Source organism: Pristis pectinata, chromosome 19 (assembly GCF_009764475.1).
Source record: "Pristis pectinata isolate sPriPec2 chromosome 19, sPriPec2.1.pri, whole genome shotgun sequence".
Classification (NCBI taxonomy): Eukaryota; Metazoa; Chordata; class Chondrichthyes; order Rhinopristiformes; family Pristidae; genus Pristis; species Pristis pectinata.
In genome coordinates, this window is record NC_067423.1 from 581912 (window position 1) to 603422 (window position 21511).

Below are 21511 nucleotides of genomic sequence, written 5' to 3' on the forward strand. Positions count from 1 at the left end.
TCCTATAACAGGGTGACTAAAACTGTACACAATACTGCACTATTGATATGAGCACCATTTGCAATTCTACATCAGTTCTTCCATCACCACCATGGATCTTTATAAAACACAGGAAAACTTTTGGAATTATATTGTAGACACAACATGGGTTTGATTTGCTTGTACTTTATATTTCAATGGCTCTTTAATGGCTTGTTACATTCAGTATCCACGAATCCTATCTAGAACTAATGGATATTAGTTGCTTGATTGAATTTTCTCAATGAAGTACAGAAGGTCGATATAGGTGGTGCGGTAGACGATGTGCATTGGGATTATTGAGAAATAGTTAGTAAAACAAGATTGAAGAGGCAGTTACACCACATATAAGAAGTTCCTAGGAGACTGAAAGCAGAGAACCCAGCAGCACGGTTGTTTTCAGATGGGTGGGGGTGGGGAGTTTTTGAGCTGTTCCCCAGGATCACTATTCTTTTTGATATGTATCAATGATCAGGGCTTGAGCTACAAAGCATCATTTCTAAGTTTGCAGTTGACACAAAACTGGGAAATATGGAAGTCCGTTGCACGGAAGGCACGGTGACTGTGCTGACATGAGTCATGTGAACTAGACCTGAGAATCCAATGAAAAACAGGGACAGACAAAACAGAAGTTAAATATACAAGTTTAAAGAGGGCATGGGTTCAAAGTGCTTCACAGGCATGAGAGGGTGACTGGAGAAGTTGAGAAGCTGTTAACAAGCATTTGAATCCTTTGTTTTATTGATACAGAAACAAAGACATTAGACAATAAGCCTTTGTAGGTCAGGCCAGAAGATCAGCAAAGCCCTGCAGAAGGTACAGGGGAGACTCACCAGGATGCTGACCAGCTGGTCAGAGAGACGAACAAGCCAGCTGTAAGATCACAGAATCATACAGCACAGGAACAGGCCCTTCAGCCCACATGGTCCACACTGACCATGATGTCTAGCTATGCTGATTCCATTTGCTCACATGTATCCAAATCCAGGTACCTGTCTAAATGCTTTTTATATTTGTAATAGTATCTGCCTCCTCCACCACCTCCTCTGGCAGCTTGTTCCAAATATTCACCACCCTTGGTATCAAAATCTCACCCCTCAGATCACCACCCAATTTCTCCCCTTTAACCTGTGCCCTCTAGTTTTATCCCACCTTGGGAAAAAGATATCTACCCAATCTATGCCCTTCATAATTTTGCAGACCTCTATAGTTCACCCTTCAGGCTCCTGATTTTAGATAATGACTAAAAATCCGCAGGGTAATAAGGAGACTTGTTAGAATGAAGCAACTGATCACAGGCTGGAATTCACTGATGAACAGGATAGAACAGCCACCTTCAAAAGGAAATTGGATAAATTGCAGAAAAATAGAAATCTTCAGAGCTCAGGGACAGGGTGGAGTTGTGCCAATTGGAGAGTTTCAAAGGGTTGACATGGACACAATGGGCTGAACTGCCTCCTTCATATTTCATATTATTGCCGATTCCTAATTGACTTCAAAAGAAGGATGATGTTTGACAAATTCTCCATCTGTTCTACATTCACTGAATACTGTAGACACTGTGTGTTCTGGGAATCAGTGGGAATGACTGAACTGTCATTACTTGGGCACCAGAGTGAGAGCTGTCATCAAGCTCCATCATCAGCCGATGTCACATTAGAATCAGATCCAGGATGTGCTGTGGGAGCAGTTGTAAAATAGCCAAGTAAACCATAGAACCACAGAACAATACAGCACAATACAGGCCCTTCGGCCCACAATGTTGTGCCGACCTTCAAACCACACCTAAGACTATCTAACCCCTTCCTCCCACATATCCCTCTATCTTAAATTCCTCCATATGCTTATCTAACAATCTCTTGAACTTGTCCAATGTATCAGCCTCCACCACCACCCCAGGCAGCGCATTGCATGCACCAACCACTCTCTGGGTGAAAAACCTCCCTCTGACATAACCCTTGAACTACCCACCCAATACCTTAAAGCCACGTCCTCTTGTTTTGAGCATTGGCACCCTGGGAAAGAGGCGCTGGCCGTCCACTATCTATTCCTCTCAATATCTTGTATACCTCTATCATGTCTCCTCTCATCCTCCTTCTCTCCAATGAGAACTGCCCTAGCTCCCTTATTCTCTCCTCATAATGCATACTCTCTAATCCAGGCAGCATTCTGGTAAATCTCCTCTGCACCCTTTCCAACACCTCCACATCCTTCCTATAATGAGGTGACCAGAACTGGACACAGTACTCCAAGTGTGGCCTAACCAGAGTTTTGTAAAGCTGCATCATCACTTCGTGGCTCTTAAACTCGATCCCCCGACTTATGAAAGCTAACATCCCATAAGCTTTCTTAACTACCCTATCCACCTGCAAGGCAACTTGCAGTGAGATGTGGATATGAACCCCCAGATCCCTCTGCTCCTCTACACTGCCCAGAATCCTGCCATTTACCTTGTACTCCACCTTGGAGTTTGTCCTTCCAAAGTGTACCACCTCACACTCCTCTGGATTGAACTCCATCTGCTACTTGTCAGCCCAGCTCTGCATCCTATCAATATCCCTCTGTAAGCTTTGACAGCCCTCCACACTATCCACAACACCACCAATCTTTGTGTCATCTGCAAACTTGCTAACCCACCCTTCCACCCACTCATCTAAGTCGTTAATAAATACCACAAAAAGTAGAGGTCCCAGAACTGATCCTGCGGGACACCACTAGTAACAGCCCTTTAATCCAAATGCACTCCCTCCACCACAACCCTCTGCTTTCTACAGGCAAGCCAATTTTGAATCCACATGGCCAAGCTTCCCTGGATCCCTTGGCCTCTGACCTTCTGAAGAAGCCTTCCATGCAGAATCTTGTCAAACACCTTACTAAAATCCATGTAGACCACATCCACTGCACTACCCTCATCAATCTTCCTGGTCACCTCCTCAAAGAACCCTATCAGGATTGTGAGGCAAGATTTTCCCTTCACAAAGTCATGCTGGCTGTCCCTAATCAGTCCATGGTTCTCCAAATGCTCATAGATCCTATCTCTTAGAATCCTTTCCAACAGCTTACCCACCACAGATGTAAGGCTCACTGGTCTGTAATTCCCTGGACTATCCCTACTACCTTTCTTGAATAAGGGGACAACATTCGCCACCCTCCAATCCTCTGGTACTATCCCCTTTGTCAATGAGGACTCAAAGATCCTAACCAACGGATCAGCAATCTCCTCCCTCGCCTCATGAAGCAGCCTGGGGAATATTCTGTCAGGCCCTGGAGACTTATCTGTCCTAATATTTTCTAACAGCTCCAACACATCCTCTCTCTTAATATCTACATACTCTAGAACATTACCCTCACCTACCCTGTTCTCAGCGTCATCAAGACCCCCCTCCTTGGTAAATACTGAAGAGAAGTATTCATTGAGAACCTCGCCCATTTCCACAGCTTCCAGGCACATCCTTCCACCTTTGTCTTTAATTGGACCTACCTTTACCCTAGCCATCCGTCTGCTCTGTAAGTACGAGAAAAAAGCTTTGGGATTCTCCTTAACCTTACTCGCCAAAGCCTTTTCATGTCCCCTTCTCGCTCTCCTCAGCCCTTTCTTAAGCTCCTTCCTTGCTACTCTATATTCCTCACGAGCCTTGTCCAATCCTTGCTGCTTATACCTTATGTATGCTGCCCTCTTCTTCCTAACTAGTTGTTCCACCTCTCTTGTCACCCATGGTTCCTTCACCCTGCCATTCCTTCTCTGCCTCACCGGGACAAATTTATCCCTAACATCCTGCAAGAGATCCCTGAACATCGACCACATCTCCATAGTATATTTCCCTTCAAAAATGTCACCCCAATTTACACTCCCAATTTCTCGCCTTATAGCCTCATAATTCGACTTCCCCCAATTAAATATCTTCCCGTCCTCTTTGCTCCTATCCCTGTCCATGACAATTCTAAAGGTTATGGAACAATGGTCACTGTCCCCCAAATGCTCACCCACCAGTAGATCTGTAACCTGACCCGGTTCATTACCTAAAACTAGATCTAATATGGCATCCCCTCTAGTCGGCCTGTCAACATACTGCATCAGGAATCCGTCCTGATGTCAAAAATTTATTTAGAAAACTAAATAAATGTTTGAGTCCTCGTTGTCCACGGGAATGGTACCAGAGGATTGGAGGGTGGCAAATGTTGTCCCCTTATTCAAAAAAGGTAGTAGGGATAGTCCAGGGAATTATAGACCAGTGAGCCTTACGTCTGTGGTGGGCAAGCTGTTGGAAAGGATTCTTAGAGATAGGATCTATAAGCATTTAGTGAATCATGGTCTGATCAGGGACAGCCAGCATTGCTTTGTGAAGGGCGGATCATATCTCACAAGCCTGATAGGGTTCTTTGAGGTGGTGACCAGACAGATTGATGAGGGTAGTGCAGTAGATCTGGTCTACATGGATTTTAGTAAGGCATTTGACAAGGTTCCACATGGTAGGCTTCTTCAGAAGGTCAGAGGGCATGGGATCCAGGGTAGTTTGGCCATGTCGATTCAGAATTGGCTTGCCTGTAGAAAGCAGAGGGTTGTGGTGGAGGGAGTACATTCAGCTTGGAGCGCTGTGACTAACAGTGTCCCACAAGCATCAGTCCTGGGACTTCTGCTTTTCACGGTTTTTAGTAATAACTTGGATGAGGGGGTAGAAAGGGGGGTTGGCAAGTTTGCAGACAACACAAAGGTTGGTCATGTTGTGGATAGTGTAGAGGATTGTCGAAGATTGCAGAGGGACATTGATAGGATGCAAAGCTGGGCTGACAAGTGGCAGATGGAGCTCAGTCCAGAGAAGTGTGAGGTGGTACTCTTTGGAAGGACAAACTCCAAGGCAGAGTACAAAGTTAATGGCAGGATTCTGGGTAGTGTGGAGGAGCAGAGGGATCTGGGGGTCCATATCCACAGATCACTGAAAGTTGCCTCACAGGTGGATAGGGTAGTTAAGAAAGCTTATGGGATGTTAGCTTTCATAAGTAGAGGGATCGAGTTGAAGAGCTGCGAGGTATTGATGCAGCTCTACAAAACTCTGGTTAGACCACACTTAGAGTACTGTGTCCAGTTCTGGTCGCTTCATTATAGGAAGGATGTGGAAGTGTTGGAAAGGGTACAGAGGAGATTTACCAGGATGCTGCCTGGTTTAGAGAGTATGCATTATGAGGAGAGACAAAGGGAGCTCGGGCTTTACTCTTTGGAGAGGAGGAGGATGAGAGGAGACATGATAGAGGTATACAAAATATTAAGAGGAATAGATAGAGTAGACAGCCAGCGCCTCTTTCCCAGGGCACCAATGCTCAATACAAGACGGCATGGTTTTAAAGTAATGGGTGGGAAGTTCAATGAAGATATCAGAGGAAGGTTTTTTAGCCATAGAGTGGTTGGGGCATGGAATGCACTGCCTGGGGTGGCGGTGGAGGCAGGTACATTGGTCAAATTCAAGAGTTTGCTAGATAAGCATATGGAGGAATGTTAAATAAAGGGATATGTTGCTGGAAGGGCTTAGATAGTCTTTGGCGAGGTTTAAAGGACGGCACAACATTGTGGGCCAAAGGGCCTATATTGTGCTGTACTGTTCTATAATTCTATGATTAACGGAATTAAGGTGCAAAAGCTTCCCATAACTATCTTAAAGAGTAAATCGACAAATGCTTGTCACCGGGACTGGATGAGATGTACCCCAGGCTCCTGTGGCAGGTGAGGGAGGAGTTTGCTGAACCTCTGGCTATGATGTTTGCATCATCAATGGGGACAGGAGAGGTACCGGAGGATTGGAGGGTTACGGATGTTGTTCCTTAATTCAAGAAAGGGCGTGGAGATAGCCCAGGAAATTATAGACCAGTGAGTCTTACTTCAATGGTTGGTAAGTTGATGGAGAAGATCCTGAGAGGCAGGATTTATGAACATTTGGGGAGGTATAACATGATTAGGATTAGTCAGCATGGCTTTGTCAAGGGCAGGTCCTGCCTTATGAGCCTGATTGAGTTTTTTGAGGATGTGACTAAACACATCGATGAAAGGAGAGCAGTAGATGTAGTGTATATGGATTTCAGCAAGGCATTTGTTAAGGTACCCCATGCGAGGCTTACTGAGAAAGTAAGGAGGCATGGGATCCAAGGGGACATTGCAGTGTGGATCCAGAACTGGCTGGCCCACAGAAGGTAAAGAGTGGTTGTTGAAGGGTCACATTCTGTATGGAGGTCAGTGACCAGTGGTGTGCCTCAGGGATCTGTTCTGGGACCCTTACTCTTCGTGAATTTTATAAAAGACCTGGATGAGGAAGTGGAGGGATGAGTTTGTAAGTTCGCTGATGACACAAAGGTGGGAGGTGTTGTGGATAGTGTCAGAGGTTACAGTGGGACATAGATCAGATGCATAACTGGACTGAGAAGTGGCAGATAGCGTTCAACCCAGATAAGCGTGGTTCATTTTGGTAGGTCAAATATGATGGCAGAATATAGTATTAAAAGTAAGACTTTTGGTAGTTTGGAGGATCAGAGGGATCTTGGGGTCCGAGTCCATAGGACGCTCAAAGCAGCTGCACAGGTTGACTCTGTGGTGAAGGCGGCATACGGTGTATTGTCCTTCATCAATCGTGGAATTGAATTTAGGAGCACAGAGGTAATGTTGCAGCTACATAGGTCTCTAGTCAGACCCCACTTGGAGTACTGTGCTCAGTTCTGGTCACCTCACTACAGGAGGATGTGGAAGCCATAGAAAGGATGCAGAAGAGATTTGCAAGGATGTTGCCTGGATTGGGGAGCATGCCTTATGAAAACAGGTTGAGCCAGCATGTGCACTTGGTGAAATTTCACAGAAAATGTAAACTGGAGACTCAAATTCATGAAGGTACGAAATTGAGCCGAGAATGGTAATTCTTCCTTCAGGGGAGAAATCTGAGCTTTAGTGATTGCTTCCCCACCAGAATGATGGAGAACTCCTGAAAACCCGAGAACCAGGACCTGTGCACCAGCCATCCTCTGCACATGGTGGCTCAGACACAGTGCAAGTCAGAGAGCCGAGTGATGACGTAACACAAAATACAAAGTTCACTTGTCATTTCTGTGTGCACAGATAGTTTGACAGAGTCAAATTATTCCCCAGTTGTCTTTATAGCTGCTTTGAATTATGGATTTATCAGGTTCTAAATCAAAGCACGCTTAATATTTTCAGAATGCATTAACTATTCGTGAGAATCATCTTCAGAGACGCACATCATTTGAGCATCCCCTGTGTGTTACCTCATAGAAATATTCTCAGAGGACCTGGTTGCCATGTAATGCTCTCACTGTACCTTAAATAATCGATATGAAACAGAATCACTTTAGATAGACAAAAAATTAACACACATTTCAGACAAAGAGTTTTTTGAAAAGATAGCAGGCCTTGAATTTATATAAACCCTTAAAATGACACACTCTGGCCACCTCTTCAAAAATTTGACACCAAGCCACTAAAGATATTCTGGTAAGTATCCAGAAGATTGGTCAAATAGATAGGTCAGGGTGCATTTCGAAGGTGGAGAAGCAGAGGGGTTTATGGAGGGCTGCAGACTCTAATTATTCTCTCTCCAGGTTAGTCTCTCTTTTCAGAGGGAGGAGCATAATCCTGAGCAAATCTAAACAAGGACAATCAGATTAGTGTGTCTGGAAAACAAGGATTACAGTACACATGGCTCACCAGGAGTTCTGTTGATCAGTTTCAAAGAAATTCTAAATTCTTCTCTTTCTATCAACCAGCCTCAATGTTCAAGTGCAATGAAGAAAAGGAAACCCAGGGGACACTTTGGCCAAAGGAGCTTTGAGGAGCCTTGGCTATTTTACAGAACAGAGGGAGAAAGAGATATGCCCACCTCCCTGTCAAAACGATGCCAGTAGAGCAGTCATGTCTTTGTGTCTGAACCCAAAAGACAGTAGTGAGGTGGGGGTGGGAGTAGGTTGGGGGGGAATGGGAGTAGGAGTTGGGGGGAGGGGGGAAATGAGAGGGAGAGGGAGAGTAGGAGCCACTGGGCCCAGGAGCTGCAGCACCATTCGATAAGATCGTGTCTGATCCAGTCCTCCACCTGAGCACCATTCTCCCGCTCTCCCCAAACCCTTTGACATGCTCGTAGTAAAATGTCTGCCGATCACATCTTGAATGTATTCAGTGGCTCTGTCTCCACAGCTCTCTGAGGGAGAGAATTCCCCAGGTTCTGGGTTCAAATCCTATTCCAGAGGCACAGTGAATTGTGCTTCATTTGTCCAGAAGTTTGGGCAACTGAACCTGTCGTAGCAGCTGGAAATTTAAATTCAAGAAGTTTTGTAACCTTGGACTTAGCAATGATTATGAAGCCAGTGGGTTGTTGTAAAACTATCTGGTTCATTTATGTCTTGTAGCAAAGGAAATCTGTCACATTCCATGTTCTTACCATATGTGACTCTAGGCCCACTGCAATGTAATTGGCTCTGAATTGCCAATCAGATTAGTTAAATCCACAGTAAATCTACACAGGGCCATCCAACATGGCCCTTTGGCCCAACTGGTCCATGCCAAACAAGATTCCCACCCAAGCCAGTCCCATTTGCCTGCGTTTGGCCCATATCTCTCTAAACCTTTCCCATCCATAGACCTGTCCAAGTGCCTTTTAAATCTTGTTATTGTACCTGCTTCAACCACTTCCTCTGGCAGCTCGTTCCATATACTGACCACCTTCTGGGTGAAAGTGTTGCCTTTCAGATTCCTATTAAATCTCTCCCCTCTCACTTTAAACTTACTTCCTCTAGTTTTTGATTCCCCAGCCCTGGGAAAAGGACTGTGCTCATTCACCCTGTCGACACCTTTCATAATTTTATGCACCTTAATAAGATCACCCCTCATTCTCCTACGCTCCAATGAATAAAGTCCCATCCTGCACAAATTCTCTCCATAACTCAGTCCCTCAAATCCTCGTAAATCTCCTCTGTACTCTTTCCAGCTTAATAGCATCATTCCTATAGCAGGGTGACCAAAACTGAACACAATATTCCAAACAGAGTCTCACCAACGTCATGTACTTCCCACAACAAAGAAGTCAAAGCTTCAGCACAACAATCAGGTTGACCCTCCTGTCCAGTACAGAAGAAGTGCTGCCACCTTTCTGAGGAGATGTTAACCTGACACCCAGACTATGCTCTCCAATTCATGTCAAACATCCTGTGGACTACTTATGAGTGAAAGTGTTCTCCCCATCCTCCTGGCCAATATAATCCTGTGCCCTGTATAACTATCGCTTCCCATAAGGTATTTCCTTCCCTGGGTTGTCATGGATTCAGAGAGACATGCAGCATGTAAACAGGCCCTTCAGCCCACTGAGTCTGTACTGACCATCAACTATGTGCATCCCCATTAGCTTAGTTTAAGTGCAAAGCTGATGCGGCAGGATTCATGTGCTTAAATCTACATCACAGCATCTGCACATGTTCTTACGCTGCCTTCCTTGTTAAACATCTCGGTAATTTTATGAGTTTAAATTGGTCTTGGCTTAATAACTTTTACACTTCTACTGTAAGTACTGTAATGACGGGCATAGCTATCAGCATGATTACGGTAGCTTCTGATACTGCTGGCTGGAACAAAAACAGATCAGGTTACAACTATGCAGCTTTACACTTTACTGGGATTATCTCCACATCCACTGAACTACCTGCAGCTGTCCCAGGGATATTCTTTTGTCTTGCTGTCAATCTGGAGTGAACATAATTCTGACATTAGAGATTTTCATAAAAATCATATCATAATTGTTCAAAATTAGAGTTGTGAAAAGATCTGAAATGTCTCTTCTCAATACCCTTTCCAGAATCATTACCAGGGCTAGAATAATCTGTATATATAAACATAACATAACAATTAGTTTGCCATAAATTGGCATATTAGAAATGTTAAACACATAGGAGAAAAAAAAAATCCCTTCAAATAAAATCAGAAAATTGGCCAAAATAGAAATGAGAGCATTGTCAGGATGGCTTGCGCCTGAAACATGCTTTGAAATGGGGCCGGTGTAGTTCCTGATTGGACCAAGTGTGATTCTACAAAGTTTCTGTGCCTCAATTTGAGGGACATGAGCCCCCAAAGGCTGGATCTCCATGGTGGCCACATGGGAGGGAGAGGAAATAGGAAAGAGGACAAACCTGGCCTGTTCATCAGTGAGATAGATGCCAAAGGGAAGGTCCAGTGTGCCGAGGGAGGGGGAAGGAGGTAGGGAGCTCCTCTTGCTCCAGCTATCCCCCATGCCCCTCAGGCTCCAGGTGTGTTTGCTGCTCCTTCTCAAGCACCGGCTGTTTGCTGCCCATGGCTAGCCTGTGCAGCAAAGACTGTCTGTAAACCTGCTGGATGCCACTGCACTGATGCAGACTGAGGAATCACATGTTAGAGAAAGATTCTGGCGCTTGTGTGGCTCTCGTGGCAGAGTTCAGTACCTGCGGTAGGAAGGTGATTGTTGTTGCGAGCCAGGGAAGGAGCAGACCTTGTCCCAGGGGATGGTTCCTCTGGGAAATGCTGGTTGTGGAAAATGACTGCGAGTTTGATCTTCCCGAGGATGGAGTCAGGGTGACCTTGACTTCTCCAGAGAGAGTAGTTCATATATGGGTGGGTGGCCAAGGGTCTTCCTGTAGCATCTCACGTATCTCGCTGGTGGCATAGACTTGGAAAGCCGAAGCCTGTGAATCCATTATTCATTAGAGAAGTCTGGGTAGAATGTGGTCTCTCTGGAGACCCTGTAGGAATTCTTACTTCTCAGATGGACGTGTCTTTGCCTTGTCCCTAGGTCTCAACACACTCTGCTTGGTCAGTCATTTCCATTCTGAAGCCTCCAATAATGGAATGTTGTCAACAGAGCCACCACTGAGGCGGCACAGACACCATGGGCTGAATGGCCTGTTCCAGTGCTGAACTGTTCTCTGTGTCCTTGGAACAAGAACCTTGGCCTCTAAATGGAGAAAACATTTCAGTGCATGGTGGATCTGGATGGTGATCAGTCCATGGTCAGGTTTCCATGTCAGCTGGGTCTCACTTTCAATGGGAACAAATGCCTCAAAGTGCAGCTTCAAGTTATCATGGAAGTATTCAACTAAGATCACAGATAGCACCCAGAGGGTCCAGCTGATGGTGGCAAGGTACAGACTGAGCGACCTCATTAGGTGTGTGACTGATGCCAGTAAAATGTTAGATGGACTAAGGTGAACTGTGGACAGAAATGTAAGGGCCAGTTTCCCAGTGGGGAAGATTTCACCCACAAATGATCACAAACAGAATTTAACCTGGGTTAAAGTGCTTTCATCCATGAATTGTGCATAAAAAGCAGGCACAATCAATCCGATTTCTAGCTGGTACGTTTTAGACAATGGTGACTACTGACTCTTTTTAAGAAGAAATCAATGTTTTTTAAACTTATACTCAAATTGCATGAGCAATTCAAGTCCTACGTGCCCACATGTACATAGTTCCCTGAAAATGGGAATACAGGTAGACAGGGTGGTGAAGGTGGTGTGTAGCACGCTTGGCTTCATTGGCTGAGGCTTTGAGTACGAGAGTTGGGACGTCATGTTACAGCTGTACAAAATGTTAGGCCACACTTGCAGTATTGTGTGTCGTTCTGGTCACCACACTAGCAGAAAGATGTGCTTAAACTCAAGAAGGTAAGGAAAGATTCACAAGGATGTGTTCTGGAATGGAGGGCTTAAGTTATTAAGAAAGATTGGATAGACTGGGTCTGAGTTCCCAGAGTGAAGGAGGCTGAGAGGTGAAGTGATAGTTATATAAAATTATGAGAGGCATAGATAGGATAGATAGCCCGTTTCCCATGGTAGGTGTCTGTAAAACTAGAGGGCATTGGTTTAAGTTGAGAGGGAGGAGGTACCTGGGATCTGAGGGGTAAATTTTTCATGCAGAGAGTAGTTGGTATCTGGAATGAGCTGCCAGAGGAGGTGGTGGAGGCAGGAACAGTAACAACATTTCAGGAATCTGGACAGATACTTGAATGAGCAGGGCAGAGAGGGATATGTAATTAATGCAGGTAAGTGGGATTAGTATAGTTAGGCATGATGTTCAGCATGGGTATGATGGGCCAAAGGGCCTGTTTGTATGCTGTATTACTCTATAGCTCCATGACCATATCCACGTTTGGTTGCACCTTGCTTCCTGCAGTGTTTCTTCAACAAGATGTGGAAGCCATAGAAAGGGTGCAGAGGAGATTTACAAGGATGCTGCCTGGATTGGGGAGCATGCCTTATGAAAGCAGGTTGGGAGAACTTGGCCTTTTCTCCTTGGAGGATGAGGGGGACCTGATAGAGGTGTGTAAGATAATGAGAGGCATTGATCGTGTGGCTAGTCAGAGGCTTTTTCCCAGGGCTGAAATGGTTGCCTCAAGAGGACATAGGTTTAATGTGCTGTGGAGTAGATATAGAGGAGATGTCAGGGGTAAGTTTTTTACTCAGAGAGTGGTGAATGCGAGGAATGGGCTGCCGGCAACGGTGGTGGAGGCGGATACGATAGGGTCTTTTAAGAGACTTTTGGATAGGTACATGGAGCTTAGTAAAATAGAGACTATGGGTAAGCCTAGTAATTTCTAAGGTAGGGACATGTTCGGCACAGCTTTGTGGGCCAAAGGGCCTGAATTGTGCTGTAGGTTTTCTATGTTCTAAATATTGGTCTGGAACAAGATTGTTCTGGAACATCTGCCTGTTCATTCTTGAGCTGATGGAATGTAACATCCATCCTCCCTTTGAAAAATCCCTGGATCTGCTCACACTTCTGGAGAAGTGGCTCCAGTTGTGGCAATCCCCAGTCTGTGCAGCAGACTGACCACCACCCATGTAGCAGGTCACACCTTTGCAGCCATATTTATTTATTTTAATCCAGAAATGACAGGTGCCAAATTCTACTGACTAATTTATCCACTGCAATAATTGGAACAATAATGATATCGCAAAGCACAGGTTAATGAAGATGACGGTGGTTACAGACTCTTCTGGTCATCCTTGGCCTTCTAGCCTGACTAGACTGAAGGCTCCTGATCAAACAACATCAACGTAACACCAGGATGGCATCTGCACTACATATCCATACACCGACTCAGAAGAATTAACTCACGACTCTTTAAACCACCGCCATGTCCAACATCTCATGGGAACCGATGGGGAGACGTTTGGGATACCCTGTTCGGGGGTGAAGGGAGTTTGAGAGAGGTGCAACCAGAAGTGTCCTGCTCGGAACAATGACACTGCTGAAATGGGAACCACAGACTGGTGTGTACCAGGAGGCAGTTTAAGATGCAAAGGATAATCTGTTCATTGGTACATGGATCAATCTTGTCAATTCTTGTCAAAGGATTCTTCTCCTGGTATTGGGGTAGGCATCCTGGGAGCTGCTGAATCAAACACACTCTGCCCTGACACTGTATCTTTTCCAGTGAACATTGGAGGTAGAAGACTTTCTTCCTGATTCTTAAGCACATTTGTGAAAGGATATGGTGAATAGAAATGTCTGAAATTAGATCTAAAGTTGAATTTTGTTTTGACTGTTTATACATTGTCTCCACGGAGTACTGCAGCTGAAGTGAAAGCTCTTTGGACAAAAAGAGCAGTTAATTGGATAATTAACTGATTATAGGAGAGTAGAATAGTTATCAATGACAGCAGTTGTGTTTAAAGAGCTCAACAGCCGTAACCAGTTGTGCATTCATCAACCCTCAGATCACCACTGTTCTGCTGAAAATAGAAAGCAAGCATGTTGTTTCAAGAGGGTTTGTGTGGAAAATAATGTCATTAGTTGGGGATGAGCACTTCCACATTACTGCAGCAAAATGGTGTCTCAGGTAGAAACGACAAAGCAGATGCAGAAATCTGCACCTTGTCACGGGATGTCCCACGGTGCTGAATCACAAGTTGCCTCATCGTTCACCAGAAACCAGCGACATCCAAGGAATTGTACAGACTAAACAACCTGCCAAATGTCTTCAAAACACAATGTAAAACAGAAATCAAAAGTATGACATATTGTGGTGATTACATTGTCATCTTCCAGTCATTGGGTGGTTTCATGGGGAATATCATGTCATCCACTGACTCTCATTGGGGAGAAATTGCAGGCCACATCTTCGGGTTTTAATAGTCACCACAGAGAGAAGAGCTACCAAACTGGGCCTCTTGATATTTTTGTCACAATCCCTGTAGGAACCAGGGAATCCAAAAGGGAAACCAGTACATTATTTTTAAACAGTACTTAGAGCAGATGTGTATACCTAATGAAAGGCACATGTCAAGAAAGAATTACTATGAAGTTGGACTGTGATCTTGTTAAAAATCGATCAGTTCAATGTAATGTCAAAAAAACTAATGCTGACAAAAGTGAAAGTAAGCCCTCAATATTGTCTTGAGCTGTAGTTGTAATGTTCATTGATGGGATGTGAACATCACTGGCATGGCTGATGAGAATGATCCACCTTTTTGGGGTGGGTGGTCTCTGTTGATGCTTCATCTTCAATGTTGTTGTTGGGCAGTTTCACGAATTAGACCCAATGAAAATAAAGGAATATCTGTACATTTCCAGATCAGTCCGGTGTATGGCTGTGGACAGTACCCTCTGTGCTCTCGGGGTCCCTGACATTCCACAAATCTTGAGAATAAATATGGACCATGTACATGCAGAAAGAACGGGAGCCAATGGAAATAATTCAGGAAGTAATAAGGCTCAGGGTGGTCAAATTACCACAAGATGCTAGTCTGTTCTGAACAACATGAAGGTAATTGAATAATTGGGAATTACATAAAAATGCTCCAATGCGCAGAATCGAAAGAGGCTGCAGAGGGTTGTGGAGTCAGCCAGCTCCATCACGGTCACAACCCTCCCCACCATCCAGGACAGCTTCAAGAGGCGGTGCCTCAAGAAGGCGGCAAACATCATTAAGGACCCTCACCACCCGGGACATGCCCTCTTCTCGTTACTACCATCGTGGAGGAGGTACAGGAGCCTAAAGACCCACACTCAGCAATTAAGGAATAACTTCTTCCCCTCCGCCATCAGATTTCTGAACGGTCCATGAACCCATGAACACTACCTCGTTATTCCTTTTTTATTTGCACTACTTATTTTGTAAGTTATAGATGTTTATGTCTTTGCACTGTACTGTTGCCGCAAAACGACAAATTTCACGTCATATGTCAGTGATAATAATTCTGATTCCGATGTGTACAACTTGGAAAAGGAGAACACAAACAAATTACAAAATAATGAGATTAGTTGATTGGTTTTCCTATGTTGTCAAATTAAACTTGCTTTAAAGTGACACTAGAGGCAATTGTTCAATGCTTCCGAAACTCTCTTCTAAAAATCAGTACAAGCAAAATTTTAGTTGCATCTACTCATTGCAAAGTGTCAAATAGGCCTCAAGCAAATTCAGGTACCTAGCCTTACATACAACATCAAAGAGCAGGACAGAATGGGGTTGGAGAATGTGACAACCGGGTTGAGTATAGTAATAGCAGAATAGTATCTGCTTTTTATTACACTATCCTCACACACTTTCCATGGAATTTTGCATGGCCATTTTGTCATTAGAAAGCCCAGACAGTGTATCTACACAGAGCTAAGCAATCAAGATATCGTACATCTTAACTAATCAGATTGAAGAATCAATAAGCAACACACAAAATGCTGGAGAAACTCAGCTGGTCAGGCAACATCTGGGAAGGGAAATAGACAGTTGACATTTCGGGTCGAGACCCTTCATCAGGACTGGAAAGAAAGAGGGGAGGTAGCCAGTGTAAAAAGGTGGGGGGGGGGGAGGGTGGAGCAAGAGCTGGTGGGTGGTGGGTGGATCCAGGTGGGGGGGGGGGGGGTGATAGGAAGATGATGGAGGGAAACAGTGGGAATAATGCAAGAAGCTAGGAAGTGGAAGTGACAAAGGGCTGAAGAAGATGGAATCTGATGGGAGAGGACAGTGGACCATGGAAGACAGGGAAGGAAGTGAGAAGGGGAACTGAAGGGTGGAATGTGTGGGTGATGGGCAGGTGGAGAGAGCAGGGAGGGGAAAGAGAAGGGGTATTGGGACTGGTGAATCAATAAATAGTATGTGTCAGGAACTGTCAGAATGCTTAATTCAGTTAAATCAGGCACAGAAAATGAAATAAAGAGAAATTGAAAGATGGGAGTAAAAGATGGAAAGAAGTAAAATATACATGTTATGTTTTAAATTTCTGATAGGACAGCTTCCACTCAGGAATTCCTAGTTATAGACACAGCTACCAGCATATTTGTTGTGGATCTTGGTGGAACATTTTCCCCAATGATTTACATTGCAGTGGACAAGCAATAATTTTTTTACGGTTCTTTCTGGAGATTTGCCCCATTCCCACTGTGGTTCCAATTACAGTGTAAGAATGAGTGAATTATGGTACACTGAATGAAACATTTCATCATTGCTTGTATATCAGTTTTCCTTCTGCGTTTGAGATTTGGTTTGCATTCTTACACACCGGAGGTTGTCTACAGTCAACCAATTTTGCTCCAAGCAAACATCAACAAAAAAACAATTTTATCTTAAGAATCTCTGCCTACAGGACCAGCTGCAAGCTTGTGTTCTTGAACCACAGTCATCACTGTACATCAACGTGCCACAAACTCCCACAACTATCCAAACTACACCACATCTTGCTTTACATCCCCCACATCATTTGCTCACCTTTTCGGGCTCAGACATATCTTGATGGCATCACCTTCCACGCAATGCTTTTGAAACATCTTCCTTGTTCCTTACATGTGGTTTCCCTTCAACCATAGTTGACAGGGCTCTCAGCTGAGTCTGTTCCATTTCCTTACTTCTCCTCTCCCATTTAGAACACAGACATGGTCTGCTTCTCCTCACCCTCTACTCCACCAACCTCCACATTCGTCAGAAGACTCATGGTTTCCACCACCTTCAGTGTGATGCCTACACTGGACATAACTCCCACTCCCTTCTGATCCTCCTGAGGAACCATTGTCTCCATCCCTCTCTGGTTCACTCTTCCATTGCCACCAACCCCCACCACCCTTCCCTTAGCACCTTCCCATATAATTTGCAGGAGATGCAACATCTGTTCTTTTACCATGTGCCTTCACACCATCCAGGGACCCAAACACTCCCACCAGGTGAAGCAACAATTCATTTATACTTATTCCAATCTGCTGCCCCTACATTCATTGCTCATGATATGGTCTGCTCGACAATGGGGAAACCAAATACAAGTTGCCTCCACAGGGCAACCCTGAGCTCCCAGTTACCTGTCATTTTAATTCCCCGTCTCATTCCCCCTCTGTCTTTGACAATATCTTCTGATCTGGCACATCATTGCCCTCAGAACTGAGCAAATTCAGATGATGGCTCAGTTCTGATGAAAGATGAACAACATGTAATGTTAACTCAGTTTTTTTCAGTATTTCCAGAATTGTTTTATTTCAGGCTTCCAGCAGCTGCAGTGTGTCATATCTCACTGTTCCCAATTCCATCTGTCTCCCTCTAGTTCCACCTCCTTGGGCTAATGAACAAACCTTCACCACCCCCCTCCACAGCACCAACACCACTGTGTCAGTCAATCCCTCTCGGTCTCCATCCCATCCTCTTCCCTGTTACTTAAAACACATCTGATACATTCTTTCAGTTCTGATTAAAGAACATCAACCTAAAACATTAACTCTGTTCTCTCTCCATGGATGCTGCCAGACCTGCTGAGTATTCCCAACATTCTCTGTGTTGACATGACAAGACTGACCCATTCTGTGCCCCCATCATATCTGAACAAGGGAGCCAATCAGCAAAGTGTGATCCTGTCAGGTAAAGATTGACTCAGTCACCATTGAGCTCCCCACAACCCTCACCAGATTAGGATTAATGTACCGAAGAGTAAATTCACAAAGATTCCATCTTCTGATTAGCATACAAGTTTTACAAATTTCTACAGATGTACGGTGGAGAGCATTCTGACTGGTTGCATTACTGCCTTGTACGGAGGCTCCAATGCACAGGATTGCAAGAGGCTGCAGAGGGTTGTAGACTCAGCCAGCTCCATCAGGGACACAACCCTCCCCACCATTGAGGATATCTTCAAGAGGCGGTGCCTCAAGAAGGCGGCATCCATCACTAAGGACCCTCACCACCTGGGACATGCCCTCTTCTCATTGCTACCATCAGGGAGGAGGTAAAGGAGCCTGAAGACCCACACTCAATGATTCAGGAACAGCTTCTTCCCCTCCGCCATCAGATTTCTGAATGGTCTATGAACCCATGAACACTACCTCGTTATTCCTTTTTTGCACTATTTATTTATTTTTGTAATTTATAGTAACTTTTATGTCTTGCACTGTACTGCTGCTGCAAAACAACAAATTTCACATCATATGTTAGTGACAATAAACCTGATTCTGAAAACTCGACAGGTCGGGCAGCACGTGTGGTGGGAGAAACGGGGTTAAATCTTTCAGTCAATGATCGGAGTAACTCGGGGCACTGATCTGAAAGGATGTTTCTCTCTCCACAGCCGCTACCTAACCTGCTGAGTATTCCCAGCGTTTTCTGCTGAACTTCTGTGGAGAGCTATGGGTGTGGTCGGGAGATGGGATCAGGTGAGGATGATTCAGGTGGGTGGTGTTTAATGCCCCCTCCTCCCCAGGTTTGTCGGCAAGGCTCCAGTCTATCCCCGGTCCTGCCGGCCACCACCTTCACCCCCCGGTCCCGCCCGCGACCACCAGTCGACACCACCTTTATCCCAGTCACCGCCAGCTTGAAAACCGACGGCTGCACTTCAGCTGAACGGATGCATCGAGCACGCAGAACGATGCTGAATGGTACATTGATGGATCGGGTCACCGTGTCAACCCCGCACAGAGCGGGGCTGAAGCAACTCCCGCTCAGCGCCGTCGGTTTAAAGGTAACACGGGGCCGATCCGGGCGACAATAAACCCCAGTGACTTTAAAATCAATACAAGTTGCGTGCACCCAAGGCTCTCCCTGTGGTTTGGTTATAGCCCCGTTCCTCACCGATCCACAGCAGCTGTCACCACTGGTCAGGGTGTGGGCGGAGGGGCTCAGGACCCCGCAGCCTCCGTCTGAGCTCCCCCTAACCCGGGGCTGCCTCCGTCTGAGCTCGCCACAAGGTCGGGGACCCAGGTCCACAGACACTGAGTATGACAGTCCCGGCGCCGTGTCCGGCGGCAACGCCCTGGGCGAACATGGTCGTCCGCTCGGCGCAGGTACCCCTGCCCCGAATACATCGTCCCCCAGCCCCGACACCAAACCCTCAGCTCCTCCCCTAAATTGACCCCAAACCCCCAGACCTTCCCCCAAACTATCAGCCCCTCCCCCAAAACCGATCCCAACCCCCATCCCCGACCCCAAACCCCCCCGCCCCTCCCACAAACCCGATCCCAAACCCCCAGCCCCTCCCCTAAATCAACCTCAAACCCGGCCCGGACCCCAAACCTCCAGACCCTCCCGCTAATCCAACCCCAAACCCGGCCCCGACCCCAAACCCCCAGCCCGTCCCCCAAACCCGATTCCAACTCCCGGACCCAAATACAACGGGTCTAACCCCGGACCCACCCCTCGCAGCCCTACCGCCCGCCCTCCCGGCCGGCCGGACTGCGGCCCACACCTCCCGGCGCTGCCCCGCTCACCTGGCTGATGTGCGGGTTGGGGTTGAAGCCGCACTGAGCGCACACCAGGAGCCCACACTGGGTGCAGCGGCTGCAGTTGGCGGCTCCCAGCTCGGCGCTCGCACACACGGGGCACAGGTTCCCAGGCGGCCCTGGCGCTGTCCGCGGTGCTGAAGCCGGCGGCTCGGCCGTGCCGGGGTCCCGGGCGCCGGGCGGGGCTCTGGGCGCGGGTGCCGGGCGCCGGGCCGCCTCCTCGGGCTCGACTTTGGAGTCGAAGAGGCCGAACTTGTTGACGACCGAGGACACGGCGCTGAGCGGGCGGCCGTCCGAGAGGAAGCTGGGCATCATGCTGGTGGTGCGGGGCGGTGGCGGCGCGCCCGGGGCTGCCGACCTCTGTGCACGGGCTGGGGGCTCCTGGGCGGGGGGTCCCGGTCCCGCTCCCGGCTGCGGCTCCGCTCCCGGCTCCACTCGGCCCCCACCGCTCGCCTGCGGGATCCTGCAACGCAAAGACAGCGCGCTGTTTACAGGCAGCAGACGAGCCCGCGCCCCGTGCTCGCTCCCGCGCCGCACATCTGGATCCCGCCTCCGCTGACGTCGGCGCTGCGCCGGCCGCACGCGCTGCGCGCTCACGGCACTTAAAGGGATCGCTCGCCAGCGGGTCGCCGCAAATCTTTGCGGGGCGGAGCCGGGACGGCAGCCTGCGCGCTCCCGGAGCAGGGACCCGTCCCGGGACGGCAGCCTGCGCGCTCCCGGAGCAGGGACCCGTCCCGGGACGGCAGCCTGCGCGCTCCCGGAGCAGGGACCCGTCCCGGGACGGCAGCCTGCGCGCTCCCGGAGCAGGGACCCGTCCCGGGACGGCAGCCTGCGCGCTCCCGATGCAGGGACCCGTCCCGGGACAACAGACTGCGCGCTCCCGGAGCAGGGACCCGTCCCGGGACGGCAGCCTGCGCGCTCCCGGAGCAGGGACCCGTCCCGGGACGGCAGACTGCGCGCTCCCGGTCCGGGAACATCGCTGGCGCCCCGCACTGCCGCAGGAGCCGCCGCTGCCCCGCAGCCTGGGCTGTGAGCGGGGGGGGTGCGCCACGGTGCGACGGGCAGAGCGGTCTTCGGGATCGTCCATCCCCACCCGGAGCGCGCACGGATCCCGGGGACGTGCCTGCCGGCCGACATGACGGCGCGGATCTGCCGGCGTTCCTCGTCGCTCAGCCGCCGGAGATCGGGCTCCTGGGGCGGGGGCAGCAGGTGCGGAGGGACCGGGTTCGCCTCGGCGCTGCTCTCGCTGCCCATGGTCGGCCGCTCCCTCAGCGCCGCTCCCTGGACCGGCCGGCCCGGCCCGTCGCCAAAACCCCCGGACCCACACTTGCCGCAGCGCGCATGCCCAGAGCCGCTGCCAAAAGTCTGCAGCATCCCGCTAACCTTCCGCTAACATCCCGGTGCGCACCCCCGCCCCCGCCGCCACTCCCTGCATCCTTGCGGACTCCGCGCTCCCGCCGCCCATTGCTGCTGCTCCGGACCGAGTCCACACCCAGGCTCGCCCCCGCCGCCGGGTCCCGCACCCGGTCCCGTCTCCACGTTAAACCCTGTCGGGTGTCTCTCCCCATCTCACCCCACCCAGAATATAAAGGCAAGGATGTAATGCTGAGGCTTTGTAAGGCGTTGGCCAGACCACATCTGGAGTATTGTGAGCAGTTTGGGTCCCATATCTAAGGAAGGATGTGCTGGCATTGGAGAGGGTCCAGAGGAGGTTTAGGAGAATGATCCTGGGGATGAAAGAGTTAACGTATGAGGTGCGTTTGATGTCTCTGGGTTGGAGTTTAGGGGCGATCTCATTGA

General features: G+C 47.9%; 1 protein-coding gene across 14 annotated transcripts in view; it reads right to left on the minus strand.

Moving 5' to 3' along the window:
- The window catches only part of pcloa (piccolo presynaptic cytomatrix protein a), a 528901-nt gene extending 507746 nt beyond the window's left edge, over nt 1-21155 (minus strand). For 13 of the 14 annotated variants that reach the window (XR_007957842.1, XR_007957841.1, XR_007957844.1 and 10 more), the window contains exons 1-2: nt 20835-21013; nt 19700-20174 (exon numbers count right to left, since the gene is read on the minus strand). Coding sequence is in view for 11 of the 14 variants with exons in the window: in XM_052034276.1 (XP_051890236.1) it covers nt 19700-20174; nt 20835-20965 (606 nt within the window). In the remaining 3 variants the exon portion in view is untranslated. Of the gene's footprint in view, nt 1-19699; nt 20175-20834; nt 21014-21094 lie in introns of those variants that run through there. The other variant, XM_052034279.1, reaches the window with a different exon arrangement.
- Nucleotides 21156-21511: the final 356 nt, after the last annotated feature.